This window comes from Phyllosticta citriasiana, assembly GCF_038021145.1.
Source record: "Phyllosticta citriasiana strain CBS 120426 chromosome Unknown IWZ02scaffold_20, whole genome shotgun sequence".
In the NCBI taxonomy this organism is placed as follows: domain Eukaryota; kingdom Fungi; phylum Ascomycota; class Dothideomycetes; order Botryosphaeriales; family Phyllostictaceae; genus Phyllosticta; species Phyllosticta citriasiana.
This window is the reverse complement of record NW_027117297.1, coordinates 501,196-528,366: the sequence shown is the minus strand read 5'-3', so window position 1 is coordinate 528,366 and position 27,171 is coordinate 501,196. Positions and strand designations below refer to the sequence as shown.

The 27,171-nt window shown below is 54.8% G+C and overlaps 10 protein-coding genes across 10 annotated transcripts; 6 read left to right on the top strand and 4 right to left on the bottom strand.

Moving 5' to 3' along the window:
- Positions 1-70: 70 nt before the first annotated feature.
- IWZ02DRAFT_149435 (uncharacterized protein) lies at positions 71-2,895 on the top strand. The gene is made up of 2 exons (XM_066761903.1): positions 71-938; positions 995-2,895. The coding sequence occupies exons 1-2, from the start codon at positions 433-435 to the stop codon at positions 2,760-2,762; spliced, it is 2,274 nt and encodes a 757-aa protein (XP_066618075.1). The 5' UTR covers positions 71-432; the 3' UTR covers positions 2,763-2,895.
- IWZ02DRAFT_149431 (uncharacterized protein) lies at positions 2,896-3,590 on the top strand. The gene has a single exon (XM_066761902.1). The coding sequence runs from the start codon at positions 3,029-3,031 to the stop codon at positions 3,485-3,487; it is 459 nt and encodes a 152-aa protein (XP_066618074.1). The 5' UTR covers positions 2,896-3,028; the 3' UTR covers positions 3,488-3,590.
- Positions 3,591-5,186: 1,596 nt separating this feature from the next.
- IWZ02DRAFT_437549 (uncharacterized protein) lies at positions 5,187-6,680 on the top strand (the record flags this gene model as incomplete). Its single annotated transcript, XM_066766639.1, has 1 exon — positions 5,187-6,680. The coding sequence occupies one exon, from the start codon at positions 5,187-5,189 to the stop codon at positions 6,678-6,680; it is 1,494 nt and encodes a 497-aa protein (XP_066618073.1).
- A 213-nt stretch (positions 6,681-6,893) lies between these two features.
- Positions 6,894-7,703, top strand: IWZ02DRAFT_494974 (uncharacterized protein; the record flags this gene model as incomplete). Its single annotated transcript, XM_066770091.1, has 1 exon — positions 6,894-7,703. One exon carries the CDS (start codon positions 6,894-6,896, stop codon positions 7,701-7,703), a length of 810 nt encoding a protein of 269 aa, XP_066618072.1.
- Positions 7,704-11,001: 3,298 nt separating this feature from the next.
- Positions 11,002-12,978, top strand: IWZ02DRAFT_149413 (uncharacterized protein). The gene has a single exon (XM_066761901.1). It carries the CDS (start codon positions 11,218-11,220, stop codon positions 12,640-12,642), a length of 1,425 nt encoding a protein of 474 aa, XP_066618071.1. The 5' UTR covers positions 11,002-11,217; the 3' UTR covers positions 12,643-12,978.
- Positions 12,679-13,129, bottom strand: IWZ02DRAFT_149400 (uncharacterized protein). Its single transcript, XM_066761900.1, has one exon. The coding sequence runs from the start codon at positions 12,944-12,946 to the stop codon at positions 12,716-12,718; it is 231 nt and encodes a 76-aa protein (XP_066618070.1). The 5' UTR covers positions 12,947-13,129; the 3' UTR covers positions 12,679-12,715.
- On the bottom strand, positions 13,130-21,367 carry IWZ02DRAFT_149399 (uncharacterized protein; the record flags this gene model as incomplete). The annotated part of the gene is made up of 2 exons (XM_066761899.1): positions 13,130-19,935; positions 19,983-21,367. The coding sequence occupies 2 exons, from the start codon at positions 21,365-21,367 to the stop codon at positions 13,314-13,316; spliced, it is 8,007 nt and encodes a 2,668-aa protein (XP_066618069.1). The 3' UTR covers positions 13,130-13,313.
- Positions 21,368-21,545: 178 nt separating this feature from the next.
- IWZ02DRAFT_149365 (CwfJ C-terminus 1-domain-containing protein-like protein) lies at positions 21,546-23,634 on the top strand. The gene is made up of 2 exons (XM_066761897.1): positions 21,546-21,616; positions 21,717-23,634. Exons 1-2 carry the CDS (start codon positions 21,603-21,605, stop codon positions 23,362-23,364), a joined length of 1,662 nt encoding a protein of 553 aa, XP_066618068.1. The 5' UTR covers positions 21,546-21,602; the 3' UTR covers positions 23,365-23,634.
- Positions 23,635-24,241: 607 nt separating this feature from the next.
- Positions 24,242-25,037, bottom strand: IWZ02DRAFT_149367 (uncharacterized protein). The gene has a single exon (XM_066761898.1). It carries the CDS (start codon positions 24,895-24,897, stop codon positions 24,316-24,318), a length of 582 nt encoding a protein of 193 aa, XP_066618067.1. The 5' UTR covers positions 24,898-25,037; the 3' UTR covers positions 24,242-24,315.
- IWZ02DRAFT_472407 (uncharacterized protein) lies at positions 24,949-27,103 on the bottom strand (the record flags this gene model as incomplete). The annotated part of the gene is made up of 5 exons (XM_066768949.1): positions 24,949-24,983; positions 25,045-25,931; positions 25,984-26,527; positions 26,595-26,811; positions 27,017-27,103. 5 exons carry the CDS (start codon positions 27,101-27,103, stop codon positions 24,949-24,951), a joined length of 1,770 nt encoding a protein of 589 aa, XP_066618066.1.
- Between the last annotated feature and the right edge of the window lie 68 nt (positions 27,104-27,171).

The following is a 27,171-nucleotide window of genomic DNA, read 5'->3' as shown; positions in this document are numbered from 1 at the left end:
GACTGCTATCACGTACCTACCACTCCATCACCACCCTCGAAGCGCCCACCGCGCACTCCTCGGCCGCACCTCTGCGCTTGGCTGCGGCATCGACACTCACACGGCCTCGCACGCGCGTGCAACAAGAGGCCGGATGCCGATGCGACAGGCGGCTTTTCACATCACCACACGCACCGTTTCAGCAACACTGCTTCCCCCTCCGCCTCACCAGACGGCCTGACGACAACCTGACTGCAACCGCCTCCCCGACCTTGCTAGACATTCCCGGGGCCCTGGCTTCTGGGAGGTAGGTCGCAGCAAGCTCGTGTCACCAAAGGAAGCAAGTAAGACTTGGCGTTTCACCGTCAGCTTCTCTCCCCTCTGGCAACTTTCCCGGCCGCACACCTGCGGTAATAATAGCCTGCCAACCCCGCAACCCGACAAGACCTGACCATGTCTGGCTTTCGCGCCGTAAACACCACCTTGACCGTGCCCGAGCCACCGCCGGGCCAGCCTGGCGAGGAAAACACGCCCACCACTCCCCGGCCGAACAAGTCGTTCTACGAGCAGCAACATCACCAACACCTCGACGCCTCGCCCGACTCGCGTCCCGATGACCAGTCCGTCAAGACGCCCACCAGGGATAGCTTTGGAGGAGTGACGGGCCAGAAGCCGCTGCCGAATCCCGCCGCGCCGCTCTCGCACCAGGACTCGAAAAAGCAGGTCCACCGAAACTCGACACTTAGAAGGGGCAACTCGGATTACTCTCAGCGATCGGCTGGGACGCAGGATGTGGACATGGACAATGACGGAGGCCGTGACGGTTCAGACAACGAGAGCGGACACAGCGACAGCAATCGGCCCACCAAGAAGAAAAAGGGCCAGCGCTTCTTTTGCACCGATTTTCCGCCTTGCCAGCTGAGCTTCACGAGAAGCGAGCATTTGGCCAGACATATTCGGTGCGTTAAACTTGCAGCCCTCTGCCGCTCGCCGTTGCTAATGCATTCTCTTTCAGAAAACACACGGGCGAAAGGCCGTTCCAATGCCATTGCAACCGCCGCTTTTCGCGCCTCGACAACCTGCGTCAACATGCGCAAACAGTGCACGTCAACGAGGATATTCCGGGCGACTCCTTGGCCGCCACTGGCACGAGGTTCCAGCGCCAGATCAGGACCGATCGGGTTCGACCGGTAAGCAGTCGTTCGAGGACCTCAACCATGAGTAGTGGCGGCGCCCACAGCAGAGGTCACAGCCGGAACTTGTCGGCATCCAGCGTAGCTTCGACAAGCTCGAATGCTAGCGACCGGGATGAAATCCACAGACGGGCCGCGCCACTGGCGATAGCCGGCGATGGAGCAGCAAGAGCACGGCTGTCACTGGACACGTACGGTTCGGGGAGCCAATATCCTCCCTTCAGCGGCCAGTCGCCAAGCGGTTTCAGCACACCAACATCGGCCACCTTCTCTCCAGCAACCGGCAGTCCAGGTCCCAGGTACCCGTCAGGCCTTGATTCGCCCGTCTCCACACATCAACGACCTGTCACATGGAGCGGTCACACCCCTGGTCGTAGGCTGTCCGTTCCTTCGGGCGGCGGCGCCAACCCTTTCCAGGGCCCTCCCGGTGCGAACTGCCCTCCTCCGTACATTAGTCCAATGCCATCGTCTACGTCGTCTTCGGCGTTTTCCAACAACGGAAGCTACATGGCAAGTCCGACTGGCTCCACCTTCTCTACGGATTCTAGACGCGAGTCTGTCAGCTCCGAAGCTGATTGGCGGAGGAGGACATGGCACCCCGGGACTCTGTCGAGCTTGACTCCCAGACCGGCAACCAGCGGTCTAAGTTACTACCAGACCCCGGACGCCCCTCAGCCGTCCTTCTCAGCCCAACCTGCTGCCAGTCAACCGCCTTCGACCCAAGTGACACGCCTACCTGGAATCGAGTCCTTTTCGTTTGAGCATGCACCGCCCATGCCTTCGCAGTTGCAGCGGCAATCCAGCCCAATGCAGGTGGATCATCCAAACAGGCCTCCGGCCATAGAACCCTCGACGTCAAGCTCATACCACGGCCACCGGCGCAGCCACAATTCTATAGATATATCCCTGCAACGCGGCATCCACAAGCTTGACATCACCAACTCTACTCCGCCCAGGGAATCGACTTCTTGGCTCAACTACGGCAGTGCTCGCGATCAGTCCCGGTCGCAAAGGCCCACGACGGCACCGCACCCGAACTTTTCGGCCCATCGTGCCGCGCCGCCCTCTCCCTTGACTCATGTAAACCGTACTGCGCCACAGACGGAGATGGAGTCTAAACGCAGCTCGGGAGAACATCCCTCCACGCCCCAGAAAAGCAAACGGCACGGATGGTACATGGGACCGCTGTCACACCCGCCGCAACAGCATGCCCATCCGCCACACAACGCGCATCGGACTTCGCCAGAGGACTCGAGCAGCAGTGAAGGCGTCCCGACGCCTTCGACTTCATCACTGGATCAGTATTATCCTGTGATCGTCAATGGCAACGGACAACCAGACGAGCGGCCATCGAGTATGCACATGGATGACCCCAAAAAATTCACTTTTCCCCCGCCGCCCCAGTCGACGACCGATGCGCCTCCTCGCACTCGCCACAGCGTGCATTTTGGAACGCAGCCCGCGCAACACCAGCGTCCGTACGGCTCTGCTTTTGGAAGCTCTCATGAGTCTCAAAACTCCAATGACTTGCGGCGTCTTGAGGCGCTAGTTGCGGTCGCCACGGGTGAGCAATCTTCAGATCGCGCATGATGACCAAAAGATTACGGCCGAGCAAAGATGCGAGAGACGTCTGCGTGGTCCATTACATCAAGACGGAGTGAAACGCCCCTTTGTCATTGATCCTTTTTCCTTCTTGCCCACACTCGAATTGGCAAGGCACCCCAATCCCCTCTTCTCACGAATTGAACGACGTAACGACCTTTACCACGCCTCCCATGAAATGACTTGTTACTTGACGATCCCCATGCGACGAAGAAACCCATCATCGGTGCGCACCAAGATACCCATGAGAGAGGATGGCTTTGTCGATTTTTCCCTTTGTTCGTTTTTCGAATCGCTCCGGCTTTTTTTGTGTTGTTGTCGTCTTGTTCCCTCTTGATGAGTACCCTTTTCGTCGCGGCATGCATTCCATCAGTTTTTTTGTTCGAGTCGGCGGACTTGGTTGTTGCAGCGTACCCTTGTCGAGGCACTCTCCTGCCATATTCATCAATCACCATCTCTTCCTTTTTTCTTCACTACTTCTTCATCTGGCCTTTTTGTTTCGTGTTGGGTTAGTGTGCGACGCGACTTATTTTCCTACCTGCCTGTCTGCCTGCCTGCGTCGTCTATCTATCGGTTGTTGGATCCCGTCGTCGTCGCCCTTTTTGGTCTTGAATAATGTTGGCTTTCGTCAGTCAGTTAGTCGGCCGTCGTCATCAATCGTCGTCCTAGAACAAACACTCGCTCGTCGCCTCCCTACCTACATTACCTGCTAAATCAATGACCTACCTACCTACCTACCTTGCCTTTTGGCCTGCGTGCCAGCGTGCCACTTGTCATCCACACTCTTTTCTTCGTGTCGTCACGCATTCGCCACCATCATCATCGTCACATGTCGGATGTTTTGATATCGGCGTCATCAGGTGTTGTTGCGTGGTCGTCCCGTCTTCTCCAGCGCCTGCCCATTTGCCTGCCTAGCTCCCTACCTCGTCCACCACCACCATCCTCGCTTCCTTGTCCCCTCTCGGTGATAATTTTGTCCATGGTTTTTTTGGTTTTGCACTTGTGATGGGCGGTGATTTTGCCCATTGTGTGATGATGTATGTAGTGAGGGGATGCAATGTGGTTGGTGGGTTTGGATGGGGTTAATAAATGGATGAATGGCAGGTTTGGTTTGGTTTGAGTGTGCTTTAGGGTGTGGTGTGGTGTGGTGTATCTGTGCATGTGTCTGGCCGTGGTGTTCTGCTCCCTGCATGGTTTGTCTCTTCTTTCTCTCGTGGCTAGCACATGTCCCCGTCCTCTCCCTTTCTCCACTTGCTCTCCTTCCTTCACCCCCTCCATCCGCTCTCGCTCCACACAAACTAAACGACGCCGTTCTAATTTGGGAGATGCGGCATGTGGTCAATTGGCGTGAGGTTCCGCACGGGCAAACCGGCAAGGAAACGAACGGCTTGCTTGTGTTCCTTTTTGCGCTCGCTGCGCTCATGGTGTGGTTGTGTTTGGCTCGTAGGTGGCTGAGTTCATAATGAAGGTGCTGGCTGGCCGGTCAGTAGGTCTATGAACCTTTCCACCCTCTTGTTGGCTTTGGTCTGATCTTGTGAACACAGTCTTTGCTCTGCTACGGGCTCGCCTGCCAAAGTGGGTCAAGAGCACGTTTCAGTTCGCATCGCCATCCGTCGCCCCTGCCTTGGCTTCAAGTTGGTGTCAGCGCAATGCGATGAGATGCCTCCCGCTCCCACCACAGCGCTTTGCTTTGCTTTCTCTTCTCTCTCTCACACTTCTCATCCGCATCTCGTTTGTGGGTCATCATCGTTATCGTGACTATCAATCCACCAGCAGTACTCTGGCATCATTCCACATCCAAATCTTGCTCTCACTCTGACACATCGCATCTTTTTTTAACCATCACTACACCAACCACACCACCATCCAAGCTAGGCCACACGCGCTATCTGCTGGTCCTCGTCTCTCATCCCCTCGCTACCGCTACCAGCTAGTCTCAACGTCCCCAACTGCCGGCCGTTCCTGGCACCCTCTCTTCTTTCCCCCTGGTTCCGACCTCTCTTAGCCCGGTGCAGCACCGCTCCACAAAACCCGCTGCCCCTGCCTCGCGCCGCCACCATGGACATCACACAGATAACCAAGACCGTCACCACGTCCTTGTGGGCCACCGACCCCTTCTGGGCGCTCACGACCCCGACCAGCACGACAGTCACGGCCACCCAGACGGCCATCTCGACGATTCTTGACACCAAGAACGCTTAGAAGACGTTTACTCAATCGGCTATTCGCAGCGTTACGCAGTCTTCGAGCACGTTGACTCCGTCGTCTGTTTCTACCTTTATTGACTCTTTGAAGACGTTGACGCGGTCCTCGCCGTTTTTGACTACCGCTGCGGAAACTACGTTGACACCGTCTGAGGTTTTCACTTATATGGTACCTTCGGTTACTACTTTCACGGCGCCGACTAGGACAATGACGGACGCTTCTGCTCCCTGTCAGTGTAAATTCACCTGGGAAAATGTCGCGGAGGCCTCTGGAGGTGCTGCCGCTGCAATTTTTGTTGTGACGTTTTTCTTGTGGCATTGGTACTACCACAAGAAAAAGAAGGAATGGATGCGCAGAGTGCGGGAAGATGTTGATTACCGAAATCGAAATCTACCAATGGCCAATAGACAGGCTCCGCTGCGGGTCAATCAAAACAGCAATCAGCCTGCCGTCCCTCCGCGGATGCAGGCTCGGCCTGCGGACGAAGCTCCTCCACTGCGTTCAGTTCCGCTGATTGGGGAACCCGGACCTCAACCAATGCAACCTTCGAGAATTCGGGAGCCGCGTAGACCTGGAGCTACCCATACTCGGGCTCGTAGACGTCGAAGTTTGGATCTCGGGGCTCCTAGACACCGACCTTTGGATCCCCAGGCTCCGCCTCAAGATGCACTTGAGGGTCAATCTGGAGCTGATGATGATGATGATGAACCTCCCAATCATGTCGCCCACCGCCAATATCGGGATCCCCGCTATGAGTGGCATCGATCAGGGACAGGTGAGACGTGGACAAGGGGTATTAAAACTTTGGAAGCCCAACTTCGAGAACCACAGCAACAACCTCCTGATGTGGCTTCGTCGAGTCAACAAGACCAGCCAGCGCCCACACCAGAAGCCGACAACACGACTTCAAGGTCACGTCGTCCGGATCGACGATCACGTCATTCAAAATCTCGGAATCCCAACATCCCTCGCAATTCTGGACGTCTGGCGGCGGAAAATGGGAGTCAGTCACGTCCAGCGCAGTCTCGAGCGCCCCCACTGGAGTCTGGCAATCCTAATACAGAACCACAAGGTAGATTTCTGTTCATCCTTGCCTATCAAGACTTCTTAATGGCTAATCCTTGTGCAGCTCCCGCGAGGGCGAGTTCTGTATATTCCGATAGCCCCGGGTTTCCGAGGGGAGCCCGTCAATCTCACGGACCTTCCGGTGGTGAAGACGCTGCCAAGGAATATACGAGTATTTTCGGAGATGGCTATAAAGATCGGACTAGCACCTCTACTATGCGTGATTCGGCAATGACAGAATTAAACGACACGATCATTGGCGAATCTGCTCCAAGTCAAAATTCAGGATCCTCTAAAACCGGGGCATCCAGAAATGGTGGCTACCGCCCAAATGTTCCCGACATTCCGGAAGCAGAGGATGTTGATGGCTCGTCTTCGAATGGCAAGACTGCCCAACATCTTCGTGGTGGTGGTGACGACTTGGCATCGCCGACCGATACTGTTGCTGACCCTGCTTCTCAAAACCTGGAAGACGACGACACGGAGTCAAAATCAGCTCCAACGACAATGCCAGGGACTAAGGACATTTACCCTTCTCTTCCCCATGTTCCCCCGAAACCTCAGGAAGCTCCCGCCGTTGAGTTGGCAAACGACCCGAAAAATGACAGTTCTCTTAAAGGGAGCTGGAGCGTGTAGGAACACGTTCAAGCAGAGACGACGAATACCAAGACCGCGTCGTTCTCAAGTCCGGAAGAAAATTCGCCAGCAACACAGACAGACATGAAATCTGCGCCGCCATCAGTTACGGAAGAAGAAGCATCAGTAACGGAGACGAGTGAAACAACTGCATCCTGGTTGAATCCAAATGAAAAAATACCGGCCCTACCATTCCAGCCACATCGTATTCCAATGCCTCTTGACTTGAAAAGCTCCCTCGAGACATTGGCACCCAACGGCCTGATCAAAGCGATTATCGGAAATATTGAAAGGCTGCAACGAATGGGCGTGAAACTCGATCCTGGATACGTCGCAGAGGCCCGCAGTCTCGAAGAGGGCTCTATGCCACTGCTGTTCACCCCTCAGTTTCTCTCACTGACCAGAAAATGTCTTGGTCGCATCGAAAAGGACGAGTGTGCTGATGGCGATGGTAGCAGTGAATTGTCGGGCGATGGTGTCTCTGTCATGACGCTGGATCAATCCGCGAAAAGCAAGCCAGAAGGAGACGCTCAGAGCACACAAAAAGAAGAGGGCGTCCCTGTCCTGGTCCAGAATCCGGCTCTCCACCAAGTCACTGTTGTGCATCCTCCTCATGTCAAAATCGCACTGCCGCAGGCCGCCGTGTTCGACTACGCCAGCAGCAGCAGCAGTGACAGCAGCAACGACAGCAATAGCGACGCTACCAGCGTCCGCAGCAACGCTTCTGCCGCCTATGCCCCAACATACCCCACTAGCAACAACGGCAGCGCTGCCTCAGATAGCGGCGCAGACGTGAGCCAGCAGAATCAACTCTCGCAGCAAACGTCGTCGCTGACGCTGTCGAGTAAGGGACCTTCGATCATTCGCCCGACTGCGGAAGAGGAGGAGGCCAAGAAGAAGCGCGAAGACAAGGAGCTCTGGGAAATGTACCTCGCCGTTTTGGATTGGGAGGCCGGCGAGACGTGTGGGCGCGAGGAGAGGGCGAGGGCGGCGCAGGACCTGCTGGGGTTTGGTGGTGGGTGATCTTTGAGCATGGCTGGCGCCTGCTGCTGTCTTTGGTGGTTGTAGGTTCGTTTTCTTTTGACTTGGTTTGTGAGTGGCATTGGATTTTTCTTGGGCTTCTTGAAATACTAGGTTTGGTGTAGTGTGGGGTTTTTTCTTTCTTTCGGTTTCTCTGTCTCTTTTCTTCGTTGTGCTTTTGCTGAATTGGGTAGTAGTGTCTTATCGTCGTCGTCGTTTTGTTGTTGGGTACGGTGGTGGTGGTGGTGGTGATGGTAATAGATGGCAGTAATGAGGCAGCGACAATTTCGCGCTGCGCTGCGCTAAGCTGCGGTGGAGGTTGGTAATAGATGAGAGCGCTGCTTTTCTCGTCGTCTTTGCATTCGTTCTCTTCCTTCTCGCATAATCAGGTATACGCAGTACAATACAGACGCATTGCTTCAGTACATCGCTCAGTGCCGTGTTTTGGCAGGTGTGGGTGGTGTTGTTGAAAATGGACAACGCACAAGTCAAATCCGCAGACGGTGCAGTGCCTCCATATTTTGCAGCTTTTGCCCTGCCACGAGGACAGCCTTTCTTGAATTCGGTCAGCTCACTCTTTTCCCATCTGCTTGGAGCTCACAGTGGTGTGGGTGCGAGGTGAACTGAAGTGAATTTTGTTGTCTGGTGCTGTGTTTAGTGTCTGCTCCACCACAACCACCACCACCACTGCCGCCGCCGCCTTTTCTGCCTCTCTCTACCACAACCTCTCTGCGCGATTGGTTTTTCTTGGGCTTTGCTTCTTAGACGCAACTTTGAGGGCTTAGGGCATTTCGTCTTTGGTTCTGATTGTCTCGCCTCTCACTTCTTCGCATCGACGCTCACTGCACGCTCGCCGCCGCTCGCTTAATCCGAGCACTTCAACACAAGTCACTTCAAGACCTTGACCTTTTCTCTTCGCGACGTATGAAAAGATGCCTTTTATCATGGCAAGATCCTCTCAACGCACGAGACTTCGTCCGTTCAAGTCTCGCTAACAACTTCCAGCGTGTTGGTGTGCAGACGCTGAGCGCCATCGCCGCGCTGCAGGGTCGCGCTCCGCGGGCTCCAAATACACCTCACTTGTTTACCATGATCCCGATGCCAGCCGCCACGATTCCAGAGACGAGCGCTTCGGGCTTCGGTGCGAGCAGTGCTGACGCGTCGGCTTTCGCTGAGAGTCTGGCCACGACGACGTCCTCCGCTGCCGCCATAGCAACCTACGCCTACATCATCAACACGGACGCTGCCTCGAGCGCCGCTATGCACAGCACGAACGGGGCCGGCTCGACCTTCATCGGTGGTTTGGATGGCGCTCTGGCGACTGGCGGTTCTGACAGCATCCCACATCAGTCCGCGATTGACGGGCCCGACACCACCACAACGACATTGGGCACGACCTCGTCGCCCGAGCCGTTGTCCATTGCGCCAATCACGGTTTCTCTCATGGTGCCCACGACTGAAGTCAGTAGAGAGACTCTGACGGAGACTTCGGCGGTGATTTCGACGCTTTTAACCCAGCAAACCGTGGTCTTGACATCTGCACTTCTTTCGACCATCACCAGCAAGGAAACAGCCACAATCGTGTCGGAGCGCACTACGGAGGTCACAAAAGACGGGAAGCCCACCACACAGATCTTGGAGTATATCACCACTGCCGTCCAGGAACACACGTCGGTTACTAGCAAGCTCGGCACGACCACCGCTGTCGTCGAGAAAACGATCGAGCGCACCGCCACAAGGAGTGTCGACCATACCGTCACATCGGACAGAGTGCAGACTCAGACAGCAGTCATCACAGAACACGGCAAAACCCACGCAACAACCTTCCTGTCCACCATCAGCGCGCCGCAAAGCACCGTCTCCGTCCCGGCCAACGGCACCGCTCCACCACCGCCCTCACCACTCGGCCACAACGTCGGCCTCATCGCCGGTATCAGCGTCGCCGCCTTCTTCGCCATCGGTCTCACCTTCGCCGGGCTATTCTTCTTCTTCCTGGACCGGCGCAACAAGAAGATTTCACAGGATGCCGAGCTCGACTTCCTGAAGTGGCACAGCGCGGCCATGAATCTGGGTCCGCGGAGCTTGGACGTCGTCGGCCAGGGGCGTGCTTCTGAGGACAATACCGAGCGCGATAGCAGACGCGCGTCGAGGTCCATTAGCGATTTGTACAGCTCGACGCGGCATCGTCGTGGGCCTTCGCCGTCGTCGCGGCTGGCGACGCAGGTTGAGGTGCCGGAGTGTGATGTGGAGGCTTTGATTGCTTCGGCCTCGTCTCCAGCGAAGAAGAACGGCACGAATACCGGCACTAGGCCGGCGAGCTCCTCGTCGAATCACTCCATCACCGAGGCGGGGAATCAGCAGATCGTCTGCTCGCCAAGCATGGAGGTTCGTGTTGGCCACGCTGCGCAGGTGGTGCGGGAGTTAGCGAGGGATGAGCTGACGAGGGTGCGCCAGAACCAGGCATAGTCAGCGTTGGAGATGGAAGGTGGAGGAGTTGGATAAGGCCGGATCGCGCAGTATACCTTTCAAGATTGAAGTTTGATTTGGATGCAATAGTTGCGGTCAAAAAGTTTTGCATCGGCTGGAGGCGATTGGTAATGGTAGAGCAATCGGTAATGACCGAAACTAGACGTAAAGAGGGCTTGGAAGTAATGCAGAGTTCGGTCCCTTTAGACTCGCGAATCTTACCATTTGGGGTTTCAAGTAAGCAATACCTGCTATGATTGTCGAAGGTAGATGATGCATGCGTCTAAGATCCAGTGGTGGTTCAGAGACTGCGTCCTTGGTGGTGTTCAGCTCCGTCCTAGCCGAGTTGACAAACACTTCGAGCTGAACTGGACAAGATGCGTCCAGAAACCAATTCGCAGTGCCCATGATGCACGCGAGGAGGCTTCAATACCCCAACTCCAGAAAAAGAGGAAAGATCTGTTTTTCGTAGTCCGTCAGCACAAGGAGCATCCGACCCCTGAGAGCCAGCACCAGATGCAGTATCCACGTACCAAAGCACCGTACACACGAAGAGCATTCAATTCCAAAGCCAAACGAAAAAGCAGACAAAGAGGGATCATTCGACACCCGAAATGAAGAAGTTCGCAAGGAAAAGACGTGAAGTTCCGGTCTACACCTACTGCCCACAGGCAAGACAGGTGGACACCACCTCCTTGCCCACTATCAGGGGCCACACCAAGCCAGAGATGTGAGAGTCTGTATGCGCGGAAATGATAACTCAGCGTGAAGTACTGTCGATGGTCGACCTTCGCGGCGCAGTCCCGCGAAGCGCGACCGCGCTCAGTGCACTGCGACTCTTGAGCTCTTCCCTTGACTGCTGCTCCTCAACTCCATCACCCTCGTCGCCGCTGCTCAAAATCACGATCTTCGTGGTGATTTCAGTCTGTTTTCGTTGTTCTCCGGGGTCTTTTCCAGGTATAGTGATGCTCGACTGCTTGAATGCTCCCAGTGCGCTCACACGTCCCAGCTTTTTTGCCTCTTCCGCCGGCCAAATGGCCTCCATCAGGGTATGTGGGGAGAGCTCGCTTTCCTGTTTGATACAATACTGACGAGACAGCAGATGTTCTCTGGCCTGTTTGTGGTTTTCTGGCTCGCCGGCCTGGTCTGCGGTCTCGCGGGACAGCAGTCGAATGCTTCCCATGTGCACATGGGCCAGCAGTCGACCGCTCCATGTGTGCACATGGCGGAGCATTCGAATGCTCCCGGCGTGCATCCGCCTGCTGCCTTGGGCCCTTGGGCCACACCGCTGGAGAACGGGTTCAGTGTCGTGTCGTCGTCGTCGGCGGCGGCGGCGTCTGTCCCTCCTCTCGCGCACCCGCCTCTCCCTCCGTCTCCTCTCCACCCCATCCACCTCAAGTCCACGCCCACGAAGATGGCCACCGTCACCTTCGTCTCGGAGCACACCCTGTTCTCCACCGCGTCGGCCACGTACACCCTCATCGTGGACCAGACCACTACGGTCACGGATGAGGGTGAGGCCAAGGTCACGATCGCGCCGTTCAAGACCACAATCGTCGAGCCTTACACGGTGACGTCGTACCGGCAGGAGACGGTGACTTCGGTCAAAGAGCACACGACGACGGCCATCATTGGCACCACCACCAGCACTGTCAGCTCCGCCGGCGAATACACGAGGACGTTGACCTTGCCTTCCACCATCGAGGTGACTCCCAGCCCTGCGCCCTCTTTTTCAGCAGCTGCATCCTCTCCCGCCTCGAACAGCGACCACAGCCACGCCAACACCAGTGTGATCATTGGCATATGCGTCGGCGTATCCTGCATCTTCCTCGCCCTCCTCGCCCTCTTTTGCTTCAGGGTGCGCCGCCGCCAGAACCAATTCGCCAAACACCACGAGCTCGCCCGCGTCACCTGGCACAGCGCCGCCATGAATCTCGTCTCGCGCAACGCGTCGAAGCAGCCGGGCGAGAAAGCCAATGACACTTTCACGGACACGGACGACGCGCTTCGCGAGTCGCCCACGAAGCCGGCCCCAGGCTCCCGCACCGTCCATGACCTACCCTCCTCCAATACGCCGCACCGTCGCTCTGTGTCGGCTCAGCCCAGCTATCGCAACTCGCTGCCTACGCCTCTCGAGGAGGAGCGCGAGGACGACAACGTCGAACATGAAGACGACCCTTTCCTCTCGGCCGAAGAGAAAGCCGCTCGCAGTCCCGTCAAGGGCGCCACGGTCTCGCAGCCCACGAGTCCTTCGCCCGCCACGCCTGACGTCGAACAGGACGAAGCGCAGAAGGCCCTGATTCGCCAGGCGAGCATCGCGCTTCGGAGCACGGCGACTTTTGCTGCCGTCATGGAGCGCCAGGAGAGGGAACTGGAGAAGGCTCGGGATTGGATTGACAGGATGGAAAGGGAACGCGAAGAGCGCAAGCAGCGCGAGAGGCGCTCGTCCCTGTGCAGCGAGCTTGATGCCGAGTGAGCCACATGGCTGCTGCTTGACACGTTTGGCATCGCTTCTTGCGCGCACCTGTTGACAGGCTACGCGGTGATCGTCATGGACCAACCACCTCTTTACTCTTCGACTGTGAGGAGTTTTGCACAGCGCAGCATACACACACTTTGAGATACCCCGACAGCCAGGGCGTGCTCGTCCTTCGATCTTGTTCGCCAGCCGCTTTCGCCATTTGTGCTCCGGCGCTCGCTCGCTCACCCTTTCCGTTCCAACCACGAAGAGCGAGAGCAAGGACGAGAAAGAAACTTGGCCGATAAGCAGGGAAACTCATTGGGAACTGAAAATGGACTTTGAGAGCTAGAATGGGAATGAGAATGGGGTTTTGAGGGAGGATCTAATTCGGTGCGATGGACGGGTTGCAGTGGGATCAGAATCAGAATCGAGGCGTTTGAAAACCGGAAGCGAACAGACTGACAGCCTGCGATGGCACCTTTGCAGCCAACTAATGACAAGAAAAGATGAGGGGTGCGAAATTGAAAGACAAGACTTTTGTCTAAGCTAAGAGATGCTCAACAAGATGCATACTTTTGATGACGGACGCCCAAAAAACAACGGAACCAAAAGGAAAATCTAACGAGACTCCGCACCCAACACCGCAAACACCAGATTGTGGAAACGAGAACCATGGTGGAAGCCTATCACCAACCCCTCCTCTTACCCCTCTGGTCCCACCCCTTCTCCTTCTTCCTCTCCCTCTCCCTCTCATGCCTGCGTCTCTTCTTCTGCAGAGCCCGCTCTGGCTCCGCGACAGCCTCGACGCGTCGCTTCGCCCGCCTACCCTCGCGCCTGCTGACGACGCCTTCACGCACAACGCCCATGACTTTGACGAAAGCGCCGGCTCCTATATTCTTCTGCACGAGAGCGAGTACCTCGCTCGCCGACGAGACCAGCGCCTTGTGCGCCTCGGCGTAGCTGTCGGCTGCCGAGGTCGTGAGCGCGTTGTGCGAAGACGCGACGGGCTGTGGTGCTGACGGATCGGTAAGGACGTGCAGTGGGTGTAGAATGAGTGGGAGTTGCGGTTCGTATGTTGAGGGGTCTAGGTGCGAGAGAAGGGCCGCGAGCAGCGTGAGCGCGGCGTGTTTGGGAACGAGAGAAGCGGCGGTGCGCGGTTGGCCTTGGATGGATGGCGATTGGCGGCGCAGGAGCTGCGTGAGACGGTGCAAGAGATGCGATAGCGCGGTCGGAGTGCTGGTAGAGTCGGCGGTCGGTGCTTGCTTCTTTACGATCTCTGTGGCTTCGGCATCGGCTTCTTCGTCTTGAGCTTCCGAGGCGGATGATGCGTCGTCCTCATCCTCGTCGCCTTGGTTTGGCGCTGTCTCTGAATGGATAGGCTTGTATGGCACATTATTGGCACCAAAGCAGCGTCCTAGGAAGACGAGGTTGCGCACGACTTGTGTTGCCAATTCTTCGCTAATCCCAGGTACCCTCAGCATGCGCATGTGTGCGCTGAGAAGGTCGAGCATGTCAGCTCCTGTGAGCTCAAGACCGCTTGAGCCAACAAGAGGAACGCTCTGGAGGCCATTGTCTTTGTTGAAGCTGGCAAAGTCGGAAAAGTACAATCCCATGAGTTTCGCAGCCGTGAGCTTTACCCACGCGTGTGGGAAGACGAGACATTTCTTAACCAGGTCCCAGGGCTCTTTCTTGTCTGCAGCAAAGGCTGTCGTGGGGCAGACCTGGGATATTCTGGCAAAGCACTGCAGACTGTAGTAGAGCAGCTCCCAGTCGGCTTCATCTTGCTGTTCCTGCGCCTCTTGCATGATGGCTGGAAGTTGCTTGATGAGATACTTGATCTCCTTGGTCTGGTTGTCTTCGTGAACTTCAAGGAAGAGCGTGTAGCATTGGATGCCCAGTCTCCTCTTCAATGCAACGTCATCCTGCTCGATCCATGCCCTCAACATGCTCGTGAACCTCTTCGATCTGTCTCCGTCGGCCCTCTCAAAAACCTTCTTGATCAAGAGGCCTGCCATTTCCCTGCACTCCTTGTCGTCGTCGTTAACGAGTCGCAGTACCAGGGGCGCAAACACATTTCCTGCGATTTCTTGCACAAGCTCGTCTCCAACCTTGCTCAGAAGAAGGTGAATTGCCTCCATCACACTTTGCCTTCCTTCCTTGTGCTTGTAGTCCAGATTCTTGACCAAAAACGCCATTTGTTTGGCCAGGCGATCTTTGGTCTGTGGGTACTCCATCAAAAATTGAAAGTAAACACCACGGGCCAAGTCCCTTGCTGTACGAGTCTGGTTCGTCACCATGACCGTGGCAACAATGTCGAGAATCTCGTAGACCTCGGCAATCACAATCTTCCGTCCTATCACAGCCTTGAGGAAGTTGAACGAGACACCCTGACGATCGGGCTCCTCCAGATCATCCTTGATGCGTTTTAGGATGTAGGCAATGTCCTTTTCACGGACACTGACAGTCTTTTTCTCACGCAAGACGGCCGAGATCAACTTGAGACAGGCTTGTGCGAGCTCAGTGTTGGTGTCTCTTTCGCCCTTGATGATGCGTACTGCCTCGGCAACGTAAATCGGTGCGTCCTTTTCGATTCGATCCAAAGGCACTTTTATCATGCTTCCCAAGAGTCGCACCGCACTCATTTGGATTTCTTCCTGCCCACTGACAATGGCGTCTCCAATGATGGGCATGAAGCCTGCGAGGTTGTTCGGAGTGGCCAAGTGGTCATTCTTGTTCAAGACGGCGCGGAGCACGTCTAGGGAGAAGCGGATGAGCTTGTGGATTTGTGACGTTGTCTTGCCACGGTTTGGGTCCTTGTTTGCATACTTCATGTTGATGAGGTAGCGCATTGTACGAGGATCTTCCGTATTTTTTTTGCTGTTGGCATCGGCGTCTTTGCTCTTGTACACGTCCTGGATCAACTGGTAGCAAAATACGAGAATTTGTCGACCGTGTATCCCGGCATTGTGCATGATGCCGAGGCCTATCCGGCGCAGAAGCTCGTCAATCTTCTTGGCCATCTTGAGGTCAAGCTTCTCGAGGAGCAGAGACCGGACAGGAGTGAGCAGATCGATGAATCGAGAGATGGTCGTCGTCTTTGCGATGAGCTCGATCGAATCGAAACTCTTGCTGCTCTTGACTTCCTTCATTTTGCTAATATAGTCTTCTGCATCTTTCTCTTGGCCAGTCACACCGAACATGTCGTCCATGACGACCGAGACAATGTCATTGAGACAATAGTCTAGTTGACCCGGCTTGAACGTCGGGGTCATCGACACCAGGATCGAGTGGACGGTGAAGGAAAGGACATGGAGCTGGTATCCACGTTGGAGCGCGGTGCGGAGAGCTTTGAGAAGGAATCCAAAGTACTCCGGTCCAATGAGGGCAGAAATTTCTGCCAGAGTCCTTCTTGTCATGTCGCGAGCCTGCTGGTCTCTACTGCGCAGGATGGCGCAAACGTCCATGAGGACAGTAGGCAGGCGGTCGACAAATTCCTCCTTTCGGAGTAGACGAAGGAGCTTGACGATGATGACAGCCACTGGGACACGGAGACTGACAGTTGAGTCGTCCTTGTGGTGAATGAAAGCCGTTAAAGGAGGAATCAGATTTTTGACCAGGTCATCCGAAAGCTTCTCTTGTCGAGGCATCGTCTGGGCAAGCCCAGGCAGAGCTGTTTTGTCGGCCTCGTTGTTGTCTGTATCTGCCATCTCTTCATCTTCACCTCCTGTTTCTTCGTTTTTAGAAGCAGACACCAGACCCTTGGCCTCAGCTGCCTTTTGCAGAGCATCAATGACGGCCCCAAGCAGCTTGATTGTGCTTTTTTCCATTTCGAGCTGGCTATATCTTCGCAGCACAGCGCGATACTGTGGCCAATCAAGCGAGAGAGACAATGACCCGATGGCGGCAGTTGACTCGCCTGCAAGATTGCTCGCACCACTATCATCATCTGCCTTGTCAAAGATGAAGTGCTCAATCAAAGGAATAAAAATGTGGGAAATGTTGGTGCCTGACAACTTGCTTCCCTCACTTGCCAGTCGACGGAGTGCACGCAGACGGCGATGCTGTTGAATGTGGAGAATGTTGCTAAAGAAGGAGGCCTCATCGTCGTCATCAACAAGAAGAATGTGCATGTCACTGACCAGCGGCCACGATGGGAAAAGCCGCACAATCTGCGCCAGCACAGACAGATACTCGGTGCGTACAAGCTCAGACTTCTCACGGACTCCGTTGTGAATGCCAGGAATAATTGCCGAGCTGATGAGCTTTTGGAAGGCTTCCTGATGCGTGGTCTCCTCGTTCGCCGCGGCCTCGACGAATCGACGAAGCCCGTAAGATGCGTTCATGCGTAGGACGAGCTCCTCCTGCTCTTTGATGTAGAACAACATATTGTACACGAGCGGTAGCCATTGCTTGACGCTCAGTGAACTATATAGGTCCTCATTGACACGGTTGAAGGCCTTGCTCCTTCGGTCGAAATCGGGCTCGTCTAGCCTGTTTGGAGCAAAGGCATTCAGGTCGCTCGCGAGCTGGGAAACCTCGACCAGATCCGAGTCAGTTTGTGCGAGGTCTCCAAGAATGGCGGAAAGAAGCTCTCGACTCCGTCTGTCTTGGAAGTAGCCAAAAAGCGAAGACACGCTTTCAAAGATCCTGCGGAGCAAGTCGTCATCGTTGGCCAGGCTGATTTGCGGGATAAAATGGTGCAAAATGTTGAGAAGGTCGCTCTTCGTCCTTGGACCCACTCGCCTTGTGGGCTGTTGCAACAGGAAGAGCGAAATACTAACGATGGATTTGCATTCTGCTGGTCCACCGATGAATGGCGCCAGACGAGAGACTGTCTGAACGCCCACGTCCAGGAGCTCTTTTGAAGGACTTTTCTGAAGCTCTCCTCCAATAGCACCGAGGAAACGACCGGATTTTGGTTTCAGGATCTTCTCTTGCACAAAGCTAGGACTGCCTTCCGTTGGCTGGTCGATGTCCATGGCATCTCCTTCGGCGATAGCAATAATATTCTGAAGAATCTCGCGCAACACAAAGAGTTTCACTTCTTCTTTGGCAAAGATGATTTCCAGACAGTCGGCCACGATATTGAGAAGGTTTTCGTTGAACTTGACAAGGAAAGCCACAGTCAAATCAGACTTGCTCCAAGCTGAGAACAGACGGAGGATACCTGACACCGATTGCGCAGTTTCCACCGGAAGCTTCTCCAACCGAGGCTCGACGAGCTCGCTCAGAATGGATGGAATGTAAGCAGCCCATGTTGGAAACTCTGGACAGTAGTTGAAGAGCGCATTCAGACAATGGAAGCCAACTTGTCTTATGGACGTCAGCAACGACAGTCCGGGAGCCTCCTTCTGCTCTGACTGAATCGCAGTGATTTCGCGAGAGGCTTTCACCAGACAGTAAAGCACAGGATCGACCAGCTGCTCAGTGAATGGCGCAAGTTGTGTGCCGAGCGTGTCCAACATGTCTTCCAACATATTGAGCAGACCGAACTGTTTGCGCGAATCCAGGAGATCCTTGGACATTGCTGCTTCGCTCAGGCCATCGCTCTTGACCAGAGAGAGGCCAGAAAGTGGACCCAAGGCAATGTTGAGAAATTGTCGGATTTCGCTGTCGCCGAACTTGAACAGGGCAATGAAGACGGCCTTCCTCCGAGACTCTTGGCCACGCTTCCCGCTCGAAGCTCCAGCCCTCGCAATGACCCTGCCATAGAGCATGCGCAAAATGACAGGCATCAGGTCTGCGCGGTCTTCTTCTTGCATCTCAGCATCGTCTTGGTCGGTGTCGAGAAACACAGAGATCTGCTCTCTGAATCTTGCGTCGTCAAGGAGATTCATGAGATTTTCTTCGTACCGGTTGATGCTTTGGTTTTTCCAGGTCAAGATCGCTCTCAAGGCTGACTTTTGGATTTCAACATCGCCGTTGCCCAAGAGCGTCAAAAGCGACGAGTAAACATCTGCTGACTTGTAAAGGACCTTGGGGTTGTTGAACTTTGCAAATATCGAAAGCAAAGATTTTTGGTCTTTCCGCGCCCACCGCTGCTGTTCTGCATCCTGCTCCAGGTCCGATTCTGGCTTTTCCGGTGGAGCGACTTCAGGTCTGTCAGAGCACCACGTCAAAAGGATGGGAACCAGTTGCCTTGATTTCTTCTCTGCGACCTGCGGAATGTGTGCCAGAACTCTCAACGCCTGGGATCGGCTGGAGTTTGTGATGTACTCTACCCGCTTATGATCCAGCAGGAACTTGGAGCGGAGCTGCTCAGTGGCGTTTGTGATGAGATTCGTGCTCTTGGCGGCCAAGTCATTCAAGTGGATGAGATTATGGCACTCGAATTCGTTGGCGGCGGTTTCCGGAGGGCTTTCATCGGGAGACAAGAGCGCCGATCCGGGCTCTTCGGGTACTGGGACTGCCTCGATCCATTTGAAAGCCAACTTGGAAACAACGTCCTCACCCTCTCTGGTTTCGCAAATCTCTTTCAGCGCGTTGCAGGAGTCTTCCCAGACCTGCGTGAAGTTGACATAGAGCAGGCCGAAACAGTACGTCGGTATAGCTCGAGCTAAGAGGGGATCAGACGAGTTATTCTTGTAAGCCATGGCCAGACGGCGGATGTTCATAGAGACGTTGCGAGCGGTTTGGATATCGAGCGGCATGCTTTCAATGAGAATGGCGATTGAAAGAATCTCTGATTCGTGTCCATCGTGCTTGGCCTTGTAGATACGTTGAAGAATGTCGAGGCACGATGTGCGAAGCTCATGAGATGATGATCCGAGACTTTCGACGACGGAATCTATGAGCGTTTCCAAGTCCTCTCCCTCAACGTCAAAGCCCTTCTCGTTGGTCTTGAGGTATTTAAGAGCGGAATCGGCAAAGATTGGGTAATGCATCAAGGTTTTTGACGACCGAGCCAAAGGCTGCCAAACCTCGTTACTTTGTTGCTCCTGACCCTGGTGCCCGGCTACAAATCTGAAGCCCGCACCAACACCAAATAGGGTTTGAGGAGACATCTTTGGAGAGACATGCCCCAGGGAAGTCAGGAGCAATTGGTAAAGCTCATTGTAGGCGGCCCTTTCGATATTTTTCTCGACTGACATGGTTTGTAGTACGTCTAATAATCCATTAGACTGAGTCGCGTCTTCTTCTAGAGGCTCTTGTGACTCTTGAGAGAGATGCTTGAAAGAGGCGATTATGCTTTCTTGCCATGATTTAGGGCAGACGAGAGAGGAATTAGAAGAGCAGCCTCGACCAGCGAGACGAGGGACCAGTAAAGTCAATTGGTTTGCATTGTCGTTCCATTTCGAAAGGATAAACCTACACGATGTCAGCTACAGCATTAGGGCATGGAAAGAGTAACATACCGCTTGAAGTGGGGCAGCAATAGACTCTGGAATCTCTCTGTTCCCAGCTCGGCGAAGAAATTGCAAAACACAAGAAAATACTCCTGCCATGGGTCGCTCGTGATCTTCTCCAGGGTCCGCAGGTGAGGGATGGCCACGTCCATTGGGCAAGCTTGCAAGATGACCGCCAGAGCAACCAGGCATTCAGAGGCCAGCCCAGATCCTGACGACAAGTTTTGCGACTCGGCACGGGTGATGATTGCCGCCATGCCCTTCAAGATCGTGTCCCAGTCTTCGACGCGAGTTCCCTTCCTCACACCGGCCACAGTGAGAAGGATGCGAGCTGAATTTTGTAGCCCTGTGTTGCTAAGCTCCGAGGTAGATTGGTTTATGGTCTCAAGAATCACCTCCAGCAAGGGTCTAAACGTATGGGAGTTGGTGTAGTGAATGACTGCTGTCAAAACTCCTTGCAAGACGTCCATGGCAGGGCTGTCGTCAGGAACCAAAGAATCACTCTCAGCGTTTCCGGGTGCGAGTACCTGGGACATCAACTCTTTGAAAACGGCCGGACCACTGGAATGCAAGCCATTTTGTACGCCCTTTATAGACTCGACAAAGAGGGACATGAGGCCTTGCTGGTACTGGTAGGTATATTCGCTCTGTGCCGTCTGTTCAATATCGCGTATCGCATGGGCGACAAATATCCTCAATGGATCGATATCCCTATGATACGCGACACCCGCCTTCCTGACTAGAAAGCTCATCGACTCGGCGGCGAATCTTGTGACGAAATGCTTCTGGTGCTTTTTGCCCAGCATGGGCGCCATAAGGTCGTAAAGCGGTCGAAGGTCTGACACTAGAAGCCTGGAAAGGTACTTGAACAGCCATGCCATGCACGTAAAGCTCCATTCAATCGCTTCAATCGCCTGATGCTTCGACGCGATGCGACACAGCAGCTGCACTGTCCTTCCAAAGTGCCTCTCGAATCTGGCTCCCAGATCGTGTGCAAAGTGTGAAACCAGACTCAGCAGTGGCTCCAAAGACAATGCATCCTCCTTCTCGATGTATGCGACGAGCAGGTCCATTATGCGATCTTCATGGTGGAGGATTTGCGGCAGGCTCTCGCAAAGCGGATCGAGCTCGCGGGAGAAGTTCTGAAAGGTCTGTGAGAGGTTGAGATCCTTCCATTCTTCAAACGAGTTTTTCAGGTATGAGGCCGAGGCGGAGAGATCTTCTTCGTCGAAATGGCGGCGAGTCGTTCTTCGGACTGGGTCGATGGAGAGTTTCGCAATGCGCTGGGAGAATGATTCGTAATGGTGTTGCCGCGAGGATTCGGTGCCGCCCTTTCTCTTTTGCTTCAAGGCTTTGGGAGCCTTTTTATCTTTTCCTCGCGACATAGCGGCCATGGTGATTGCTGGAGAGGCGACTGGTCAAAAAAAGTTCAAGGAAAGTCGGCGGACGCTGGGCAACGCCCGACGCGAAATCCTGGCCGAGCCCTAGCACTTTGCCCCCTTTGGCAACGCTGTTGGAGATCATAACCACAGAGCTCCCCAGCTCAACCACCGCGACTTTACAACCCTCTCTGGACGGTGCGCCACCGCGACAGCTACATTACCTGCTCTCTTTGCTTGAGGCTATCCAATGGCGTCAAAAATGTGAGTAAAGCCCGTTTTCATTCAAACATTTATTGCAATATTTTTCTGAGATTGAAGCCTCTCGTTTCCTCGTCGTCTGCTTTTCTGATTCCAGTTCTAGTGTTGTCGTGGGCGGTGTCAATGGCCAGTTCCCAGACGTCTTCAAGAAAATCGCCGGTCTTCATGCCAAAAATAATTTTGCATTCGCAATCGTGGCTGGAGACCTGTTTGCGGACCCTCAATCCTTAACTGAGGACGACGAGAAAACCATTGAAGATTTGATCAGTGGAAAGATTGAGGTTGCTTTGCCGACTTACTTTTCGCTCGGATGTCAACCACTTCCAATTAAGGTTGCTGAAAAGCTTGAGACCTCTGCAGGGGAGCTGTGCTCGAATCTCTATTTCCTGGGAAAGCGTAGCACATTAAAAACTTCGGAAGGGATCCGTATCGTTGCTCTTGGAGGGATACTGGACCCAATGATCGAAAAGGCGACTTCCGACGACAAGTACAGCCCCTCCTATAGCGAACAAGATGCTCGAATACTGCGGGGAGCCAGCACTGCCGATATTCTCATCACAGCTCAATGGCCCGCGGAGATTCGCACGGGATCCAAAGTAGATTTTCAGCCCGATGAAGAGCTGTCTGAACAAGCGTGCATATCAGATTTGTCCTCCAACCTCAAACCACGCTACCACTTTTCCACGTCAGGCAACATCTTTTACGAGAGGGAGCCATTCTTCCACGCCCCGACTGAGGACGCGCCGGATGGCTATATAGTCACGCGCTTCATCAGCCTGGCAGACTATGGCAACGCGAAGAAGCAGAAATGGATATACGCTTTCAGCCTCGACCCCACTGCCGCACCTCCCATTAGCATCCCGCCTGGAACCACAGCATCGCCACTCTCTTTCGCCAGCAAGAAAAGGTCGTTACCCAGCCAGGAAACATCATACCGCTTCTCCACCACCGACGAAGGCGGACGGCACCGCCGAAAGGGCAACAAGCGGCAACGAACCAAGCCCCTAGCACAAAACGAATGCTTCTTCTGCCTCTCCAACGCCAACATCGCGACGCACCTCATTACATCGATAGGCGACGACGCATACCTTACGACCGCCAAAGGCCCCCTAAGCACCGCCTCGACTTTCTCGCCTCACCTCAAATTCCCCAGCCACATGCTCATCATCCCTCTGAACCACACGCCCACGCTCGCATCCATCAGCGAGCCCGAAAGCCGCAAGAGCGCGCTGCACGAAATGCAGCGCTACCGCCGCGCGCTGCACACCATGGTCAGCCGGCTCAGCGGCGGCAGGCTGGGCGCCGTGACGTGGGAGGTCAGCCGCGTAAGCGGCATCCACACGCACTGGCAGTTCTTGCCCGTCCCCGTCGACCTGATCGAGCGCGGCCTCGTCGACGCCGCCTTCAAGGTCCAAGCGCAGAATGAGCAGTACCCCAAGTTCGAGCCCAAGAACGTCGGCGACGGGTTTGAAGAGGGCAACGACTTTTTTCGCTTGCTTGTTTGGAGTCCGAGTAGTGCGGAAGAAGGGGTGGAGGGGGAGGGGGAGGGTAGGGAGACTAGTCTGATTCTGCCGCTTGATCCTAGCTTCAGGTTTGATTTGCAGTTTGGACGGCGCGTGTTGGCGAAGCTGCTCGGCTTGGAGAGTCGCGTCGATTGGAGGGATTGCGGGCAGAGTCATGAGGACGAGGTTGGCGATGCGGAGGCGTTCAAGGCGGCATTCAAGCCGTTTGATTTTTCTCTTGAGGAGTAATGGATGGGGAGGGTGCATCATCTGGGATTGGTGCAGCATTGGGTTGGTCACAAGTCGGTTGCAGGGACTACGGATCTATAGTGCAATTCGAGCACCACCATCACCACCACCAATCGTGCACCAACGCAAACCCTGCCTACCTACGCAAAGCCTCCCCCATAAGGCATCCATCCATCCCCACACTCCACTCTTTCAACTCCCCTCATTCCCCTTGGCCCTCCCAAACCCCAACCTCTAACCCGTCGTCGATCCCCCAAAATCCACCACCCCAATCCCTACCCACCCATCCTCCGCAGGACACAAAATAACGATCACCACCACCACCACATCCATGTGTCCGTCCGTCTGTGACAAGAGACGAGACAGGAGATTGAACCGCAGGACGCCTGAAAGGCTGAACGGGGAAACGACCAAGAAGCGGCGAAGGGCCGATTGTTTGCTTAGTTTGACTGATTGGCTTATAGTTTGGCGATTGTTCTTGTCCGGAGTGGGATGGGATGGATAGGAAGGGAGGTAAGGGGATGGGAATAATGAATACCTACGTGTGATATTGGACGACGACTAATGTAGGCAAGGTATCGTGTGTGTGGATGGTTTGGGAGGGCTGCTCACGCGTATCCACATCCCACCTACCACTTGACACTCATATCTCCCTCACACCGGGAATTGTCGTCTGCACAGGGCAGCCACCAGGCACCATCAACATCACAGGAACCAAACCAGCAAGCCATAACCGACGCATCAAGCTATTCAATCAGGGAATGCTTCTTGGCTTCGCTCGTAAATACCCTACACTCGGGTAAGCACAGTAGGCAGCGCCGCGCCACGCTACGCTCTCGTATACGCCTACGCTTGCATCGAATCGCCATCCCATCCGACCTACCCCAGCCCAGCCCATCCCATCTCATCCGCCAGACGGCGTCACAAACGTCAGTCATGACAAGCGCAGAGCTAGGAAAGGTGGAGCCCAATTGCCAACCACACCACGCGCTTTGCTTCTTGCCACAAACGCATCGGACGATAAGTTCGTTGACCGGCTGCTCGTAGACGTAGGTGGGGCGGGTTCCGAAGAGGGAGTAAGAGATGTTTTGGATTGAAAAAAAGGGGAAGGGAAAGAAAAGGGGAAGGGAAGAAAGAAAGGGTGGCGCAGAAAACACCCAAACACCGCCTCGATTCTATATGCAGAGAGAAGAGGAAGCAAGACGCGAAAAAGAGTAGTAACGCAAAAAGAGGAGAAAGAACAGAAAGCGCCATGGCGACAAAGAGGAAAAAGGACGGATGGAGGAGCGTGCAAGTCGTCAAGTCAGGGCGGCGTCGGTGGGCAGGCCAATGCAAGAATGGCTGAGTCAGTAGGCTATTATTTAGCCGGGCCAAATCTTTCTCGCTTGCTCGCTTGCCCACTTGCTCTCTCGCTCGGCTACGAATGACGGACAAGGCAAGGAGATGCAAGGCGGACGAAGTACGGGTGGCCATTTTCGGCAGCACAGCAGACACCAGAGCCCTAGAAGGAGCGTTGAGCTTTTGTCGTCCCATCAAGCTCCAATTTTGGTCAAGTATGTTAAACCAGGGTGCCGGATAATGTCATCAAGAGGAGAGGTCAACGTTGAACTGCCAATTGCCTGCAAGCTCTACAGTCAGCAGTCTATTCGTATCAGCAATCGGGTCGTGAGCGATGCTTACCACCCTTCAAGTTTTCGGCCGTGTCATTGAGTAGAATAATCCTTCGCCGTTTGCAATACGACGTCTTGTCCATCATCTCCACCTTGAGCCCTGCCAGCTGGTCAACCGGCTTCTCAAACATCTCGGACAAGTTCTCCACCGCCATTTCCAGGTCCTTTTGGTTGTCCTCAAAAATCGCCGTCAAGTTGTTGCGGGCAAGGTAATAAGCAAAGGCGTAGGTCCACTTAAGAGTCTGACGGCATTGCTGTAGCACCTGCGAAGCCTGTTCCAAGAATTGCACCTCGATCCATGACATGCCCGACGACGTTTGAAGCTGCGTCATCTTGCGCTCCGTCTTAAGGTAAATGTCCTTGTCGAGCTTGGCCGATTGCTCGTGGTTAGCGTAGCGGTTGTAGTAATGGAGATAGCGTTCAAGAGACTGCCGTGACTTTGCTTGTGCGTCGCGGGCCTCCGAGCCGCTCTTTTCCTCGTAGCGGTTGCAATTGTACCAGCTGGTGCCATGCTCTGACCAAACACCCATACACATCCAGCAAAACTCATGGCGGCACTTGCGGCACGTCATATGGTTGCAACCGCCATTCTTTTCTATAGTCGAGTGACACCGGGGGCATTCCTTGGTATTGGCAGAGATCCAGTTCGCCGTCTCCGAATCATCTTCACATTTCTTAAGCCATTTCTTGACCAGAGGGCAGGGTGCTGGCTGGTGGTCGTTGAGCGAGCAGCCAAAGCAAAAGAGGTGGCTGCAGTTGCATGTGACGGTGGGAACAGTTCGAGGCAAGTCGCGTTGTTTCACATAGCATTCGACGGCGAATTCGCAGTTCGGGGCGGGGCACCATTTGAGAATCTCCTTGTCGTCCACATATGTGCGCGTGAGGAGGACTTCGTACCTTTTGGTTGTCTGTTAGTGCGTGCTTGGCAGACAAGGAGGGTTAGTGGTACCTGTCCTTGAGCTCTTCCGTCACGAGCATGTCGAGAGACTTGGAATCTACTATGCGGTTGCAATCCTGGCCCGGGCACTTGATGCGCGCCGCCTCGCCCTCATCTTTTATCTTGGTGGTAAGATATTGCCGGTAGCAGTCCACGCAGAATCTGTGGCCACACTTCATCGCAAAGGTGTCCATGTCCGGGTCATCATCGACGTAGCACGACTCGCACATGAAGCCTTGCGGAGCCTTTTCGATCCGGCAGCGTGTGGCAACCTCGTCTCCAAGCCCTGCCTCCTCTAACAGCTCCTCCTGTTTATCCATGTATTGCTCAATGAGCTTCTCCTTGTTCCATCGCATATGCCGCAGCAATATAGCCGTGGCCTCGGGCGGTTGTCCGAGGATCTGTGATACCTCGTCTATGGTCTTTTGCTGGTACTTTTGTATGTCGAGCGGGCTGAAGACTTTGAAGTCGACTTCGTACGAATTCTTGGTAGGCTTAATGTCCTTATCTTGAGTGTCGAACGGAATGTCGGCGTCCTCGATATCCATGTCCGAGTCTACCACAAACACTGTGTTAGTTTGCTCCGGGTACTCGCCAGCCGCCGGGGAATAAAGAGGACCTACCGTCTTCGTCGAGGCTCACGTCGCTGTCGTCATTCTCCATAAATTCATCTTCGCTTGACTGCATGCTGTTGAAGCCCTCCTCGTCGGAATCCATCGAGGGCGAGGCCGTGGTCAGAGGCGTAGCGGGGAGGGTTTGTTTGGCCAGGCGTGCGGCAGCGGCAGTCTCTGGCTTCTTGTTTGGACAATCTGCCGCGGCGGAGTCGATAGCCTTGCGCTTCTTGGAGAAGGAAGACGTGGTGATAGACAGGAGCCAACGCCGCCGAGAGTGACGGGTTGGCGCTCGGGGGGGGGGGGGGGGGGGGGGGTCAGGCGGGAAGAGGAAGAGAGGCGGAGGAGGGTGCAGCAGCTGTCGAGGTGCAAGGCGCGGCGCAGAGGACGTAGGGGACGTGGGTTGGAGGTGTGAGGTGTGCAGCAAGACGAACGGCTGACTGGCGGGTCAGGTAGGTAGGGAAAGTCAGGTGGTGTCGTGGATTTGGGCGCAGGAGTTGGTCTGTTAGGCAGTAGGTCATCGCCGCTCCCTCGGGCGGAGGCGGCGCGGCCAACGCCCGTCTGCCTTGCTGCAGCTACATCACCGACC